General features: G+C 39.3%; 1 protein-coding gene across 1 annotated transcript; it reads right to left on the bottom strand.

Moving 5' to 3' along the window:
- Nucleotides 1-271: 271 nt before the first annotated feature.
- Nucleotides 272-5,725, bottom strand: LOC109952112 (CD209 antigen-like protein E). The gene is made up of 7 exons (XM_020586987.1): nucleotides 5,333-5,725; nucleotides 4,151-4,286; nucleotides 2,123-2,257; nucleotides 1,857-1,997; nucleotides 1,113-1,252; nucleotides 920-1,026; nucleotides 272-634 (listed from the first exon to the last, which is right to left on the bottom strand). Exons 2-7 carry the CDS (start codon nucleotides 4,224-4,226, stop codon nucleotides 460-462), a joined length of 774 nt encoding a protein of 257 aa, XP_020442643.1. The 5' UTR covers nucleotides 4,227-4,286; nucleotides 5,333-5,725; the 3' UTR covers nucleotides 272-459.
- Between the last annotated feature and the right edge of the window lie 213 nt (nucleotides 5,726-5,938).

Genomic DNA, 5,938 nt, shown 5'->3' with positions numbered 1-5,938 from the left:
TGTGTATGTCTGTTGGTTAAGTGGTGTGTAGCTAAAAACATTCTCACGACCTCTAGTACATGTTGTGTCTTAAACATAAGAACATTATGGCTAAGGCTACAGTTATACACATCGTAATAATAATTTTGAACACCCTGCCTGCTGACAGTCATCAACTCTTCTCTCTAGTTATCCTTGACCAGATGTACCCTGTAGAAACTCATGAGCATGACTAAGCATTTAACAGTCTAACTAGACATCCTATCGCCACTAAACATTTCTAATACATAAAGTATCTATCCAATTTCTATCTGACTAAAAATACCTAACATTGGTCATAGGGATAAACATGCTTCATCATCATCTGCATTATTAGTAACAATCATCTACAACTGTACCTCTAGTCAGAGTTCACCATTTGGTATGTACAGTGTCCTTTCTCCCAAATATAATGTCTTAAAACTTGCAGGTGTACCAGAATCAAAGGGGCATGTCAGCTTCTCTTTCACATACCCACCGTAGGTACTGGGTACACTGCTCCATGCTCCATGACTTAACTGTCTGCTCAAAGCCTCCAGCTTGAAAGCTGTTGAAAGCTGCACAACTCTGAGTCCTATAGTGCTGGTAATAAATCGGGATTCCATTCTGCCAGTGCCTAGAAAGACAGTCATTCCAATTCCAAGGAAACAGAGACAGGGACAAGACAGAAAGGAAAGTCAGAACACAGGAAACTTAACTGAAACCATTATTTTGAGACACAGAACTAGAAGTTTGATCAGTATCCTTGTTGTAAGATACGAGATGACACGTCAACCAGAATGCCTCACTCTTCTGTATTACTATTGGACTGAGATGGGCTTCATGTTTATTATGTTTATTGTGTGTGTTTGTATGTAAATATGATTGGATTTCAAGGTACACATGATCCTTGAACACCTACGCGGTTCCAAGTGATGTTCCATCAGTCCACACCCACATAGATTGGCTGGGTGTTTGACTTAATCCAATCCAAAACTTCAAATGAGCTCCAAGTTGATTCAGGAACTCCTTCAGGGGAAAAATCATCACTTCACACTGAAGGCACACATACAGTAGATATACAGTATGCTTCTATAAACCATTGATAACCTCACCATTTCTTGCCGGCTGTTAATGATTACCAGGTCTGCTCTTTGGTTTGAACACTGCTGTTTGCTGTTAGGCCATGAGCCCAGTGTGGTCGAAAAGTAGTAACATTTGCAGCCAAACCTCCTCCACCCATTAGGGCACGTTCCTGAGGAGACACAGTGGTCACGTTGTGGAGTATGTGAGGAAATGGAAGCAGATGTAGGACTGGGTGAACAGGTGATTACCTATCTCACAACCAGATGGACTCGTTTAAGGAACTGGTGAACTATTAATATAATCAATAAATTAAGCTGTGATTTTAACAAAAGTCTTAGAAAAAGGCCACTCTTTACAGATTATACCACAGACCTATCAACAATCACAGCCAGTCAGGGCTGTTGTATTTCAACTACATATTACTTCTACTTTTTCTCACATAACATGAAGAACGATACGTTGCTGCCAGGCCTGTTTGATAGCCAGTCAATATTTACAAATCAGCGGAGATGGCGGGCAGATGAATGAACCTCAGCACTCAGGTAACAAATGTACACAGTACAAAGGAATCATGAAACAAAACCACACTACATGTAAAGATGCAAGTTTTTTAAACACATTTTTATGAAGCGGTGAAGTTGGGGGTTATATTCAGAATATTTCCACCTTCTTTAAAATTTAGTATTATAGGTTCTGCCCCACTCAGACAAACCTTATCAAATATAATTTCTGACATTTTCTTTGATACATGCGTCTGTGAGAAGAATCCTCACCAGTGTTCTCCATCACTCTGTTGAAACTGGTTTGTAACTGGTCTCTCTCATCAGTTAAGTTCTGGTATCTGACCAGGAGCTGGTGTTTCTCTGCTGTGTAATTGGCCAGGACTCTGGACAGCTGATGAACCTGTTTGTTATCTGGGAGCAAAGAAAAGGAACATAGAACATAGGCTCATGCCACAGTTTGCTTCATCTGTAACCTACTGTTCACCACTCTTCACCTCTTCATGTTTCCACTTCCTCTGTTCTCTGTGAATACTCACACAGTGCACTGACTCCTATGACTATGACCAGCAGGAGGAAACACAGCAGCCCCAGACAAAGTGTAGCCACTTTAGAACATGACCAGGTTTCAGTTTCCTCTCTGGCCACAACATCTGTTCTCACAGGAATGGTTCCTGCAGGTGTACAGTTTAGTGTTAGGATACATTAAAGTCTTCATGTTCCCAGTTGTTATATGGGAATTAAATTTATATCTGAACTGAAAATGACAAAAAAAGCTGTCATCATCATTACAAGACCAATCATTCAAACATTTCGTTCTATGAATGTATAGTATAATGTTTACAATGTAGACATTGTTTAGTTTCAAACCGTAAAAACAATGTAGACATTGTTTAGTTTCAAACTGTAAAATACGTAGGTCCATGTACTGGGAATGGCATGGAGGTTCAGACTGGTTTAAAGTATATGCACCCAGTACAAAACTATAATGACAAAACATGACCATCCAGTTACAAAAAGCACTTTGATGCTTTCTAACACAAAGTGGCTACAAGGCAGAACACTAATACTATGTACATAGTGCATAATACACTAAACATATGATATGAAGACCTGTGTCATTGTGTAGAGGTTGTCTATTTAGTTTGGGATTTTTTTTTTTGGCAGGGGGCTGCTTCTTACTCCCTAGTTGCTCTGGTTGCTTCGCTGGCGGCTTGCCTATGTCTGACCCCACCTTTGTTTATTAAACTTTGGACCTTTCTCTGTGTTTGGCCAGAGTCAGGTTTGAGTCTCAGTCTATTACACATAATTACACGCACATGTACAGATGCTGTGCAATATGTGAACATGCTGTGAAAACATAGATGTAAAACTGTCATTACATAGCTATGTAGAAAGAGAGAAACATACAGTCAAAAGTGATGCAACAGAGAGAAAGAAGAGAAAACAAATAAATAAAAAATAAAACATATTATTGATATTTTATTTGTATTTTAAGAACATGCTATTTATAATAATGAAAAAGCAAAATTGAAGAAGATTGCCTTCCTGACACACAAATAAAAATGTGCTTTGTTAATTTGTTCATTTATTATGCAAGAAATATTATATTTGTGACCAAAGGAAAGATGTCCAAGTCATACTCAGAGATGTAGTGAAACTGCCATATGCTTACATACAGTAACTAGACTACTGTAATACACTCTGTAATGTAGAGCAGCTGCACATATGTGATATTTTGCAAAACAACAAACACACACACCAGACTAAACAATTCTCTACACACATAGTCATCATAAAATAGTCTAGAAATGACACATATGTCCAAATGATGAGGCATCATATGTCTTTATGTGTCAGATATGAAAATGGCTTGTGGTGGTTTTACTTCCACATAATGTGTATGTTTCCTTCTTTAGGAGGTTTATACTTGTAGGTGTGTGTGTGTGTGTGTGTGTGTGTGCGTGTGCACTGTCTGTCCACATTACAGCTGCTGAATGTGACCTGCACCACACTGAGGAACAAACTACACTACCTTTGTCTACTCTCGGTTCTTGATATTGTTTCTTCCTGACTGGTTTATACTTGTAGGTGTGTGTGTGTGAGATATGTTTGCAAAGTGTCTGGATAAAGCTGCAACCAACAGTCTGCTGAACAGTTCTTTAGTTATTCAAAATAAATAACTAGTCTCTCTCCAAAAACCCAAAGTGACTCTTCAAAGTACCCGTTTTGTCTGACCAACGATACAAAACAAAATTCTATGTGCTATTGTATAAGACAAATGATCTTCATGTTTGGTATTTTTGCTTAAAATGAATCAGTGTTGAACTTTCAGTTCCAGACTGAAAAAATATATAAGGCCTGTTACTGAGATGAATACTTCATGCCCACATGTTGGTTAGATATCATCATTGTTTTGTTACACAAAACTATCCCCAGTATTTACAGGTATGAGTGATTCCATTTTCTGTTTTTGGTTGTTTGAGACTGATGGTTTTAAAACTACAACTCGTGCTCTACAGTATATCAGAATCTATGTTGTATGATATGGTATTTAACAGACCTACCAGTCCCCCCTCCTGCAGTGCTGCAGACGACACCCAGCTCCTCTACATTCATATAAATCTGTTCTTGTGGCTCCATCGAAGCAGCTCCTCCAGTCCGCTGTCACAGACGTGTTGTCTGTGTTGTCAGCCTGAAAGCCTGTAGGTATATCAGTCGGATGAAGTCAGTGGTGGGTATAGAAGGCAAAAAGAGAGTTATGTGGAGGTTTCTGTTCCTTATAATCCAGTCAAGTGGCATCTTAACAAATTCAGGCTATTATTCATTATCCATTATTCAAATGTGTTTGTAAACAATTACATACATATATAGTTACACACATTTTGTTTTTTGGCCTCTGTGCTAATTCAGTTTGAGATAAATTACTGGATCCTTCATTGAACTGTCAAGTGTCAGCTTTTATTTCAGTATAGAAAACCTGTGTGTGGGATACAGCCCTAATAACACACAGTGGCAAAGGTTTAACTGGACATCAAGTCAAACAAAATCATGATATTTAATATTCTGTAGAAAATCGCTTGCAGTCAACAAACACAGGAAGTGTTCCCTGATACACTGCATCTTCTCTGGCGAACTGACATAATGACACAGGAGGTGTTGTGCTGTGGGTTTGCTAGCTGTGTCATGAACAGGCAGTCTGTCCAAGACATGTTCTTCTTCCTGTCCAGCGCCAGCTGGGACAGTCTCTCAGCAGGCCTCCCTCGCTGGCGTTAGATTCTGTTACCCAGGAGTAGATTCTAAGGAAAGTGGAATCTATTTCCCCCATTGACATGTGTGCCCATTTTCCTTGAGCTGAACTTAACCACACTCCTGCCCCTAATCAGTTATACCTGCTTACTGTTTGACAAACCTCCTGCTACTATACCCTCCACAGGATAATGGATGGATGGATTCAAACATGATGGTGACATTTCTGAAAGTAAATCACTTAAATTACAACTTACTGTATAAGCATGTTGTCAGATACTTCTCCACTCAGAAGCGTCTTTTGCTTATTGTTACTTCACTTGGATGATTGACTGTCACTATTCAGATCAATGTATGCACGGTTTGACTGTTTCTCTGTGCTCACCTTAAATGTCATGCACAGTAAATATAGCATCACAACTAACTAGGGTCCAATATGCAGGAGACACAAGTGTGATATGAAAATGTAAAACATCCAGTAGAGAGATAGTATATACCACCTTTCATCAAACTTAATTTGACAGGTGGCCCCGCCCCCTTTGTCCATTTTTCAGCCAATCAGAATCGTCCTTTCAGTCCTTAGTCCCGCCTTCCGGTTTCCGGTCCACGTGGTCTCCACGTGGCCCCCACGTGGTCACCGGGGGTACCCCACCCTCCTGCAGCTGGAGATAAGGAAGTTGTGGTTAACCGCATCTGAAAAGATAAACAGACATCGGTTGCATTCTGTACACGCCTATGGTTATGTATGGTTATGTAGATAAGAATATAACTGTATAACTGTATTTGATATTGGTTGCACCCCTTACATATCAGGGTGTAGTTAAGTATTTAACTTGTTCCTTACTTGATCTTGTAAAATGATCTAATTAAGAATGATGAGTGTGGAATATAGACTTAACAGAATGTCAAACTATTGTCAACGAACAGCATTTTAGTGCGTTATCCTTTGAACATACATCGAAGCAGTTAGGGTGAACACGATCCCTTTTTTTTTTTTTTGCGTCCCTCTGTCACGGTTCGTTTTCTACATGCTTTCCACGCCCATGCTGTAGCAAAAAGTAGTAATACAGAATGCTAAACTACTCTCAATGAACAGCATATTACTG

This window comes from Monopterus albus, unplaced genomic scaffold, assembly GCF_001952655.1.
Source record: "Monopterus albus unplaced genomic scaffold, M_albus_1.0 scaffold433.1, whole genome shotgun sequence".
Taxonomy (NCBI): domain Eukaryota; kingdom Metazoa; phylum Chordata; class Actinopteri; order Synbranchiformes; family Synbranchidae; genus Monopterus; species Monopterus albus.
This window is presented reverse-complemented; position numbering and strand designations above follow the sequence as displayed.

Coding starts and splice junctions, on each gene's coding strand:
- LOC109952112 (XM_020586987.1), bottom strand. CDS start 4,226: ATGGAGCCACAAGAACAGATTTATATGAATGTAGAGGAGCTGGGTGTC. Junction 1,027..1,112: donor TTAACAGCCGGCAAGAAATG/GTGAGGTTATCA, acceptor TTTCCCCTGAAG/GAGTTCCTGAATCAACTTGG. Junction 635..919: donor GGAACATCACTTGGAACCGC/GTAGGTGTTCAA, acceptor CTGTCTTTCTAG/GCACTGGCAGAATGGAATCC.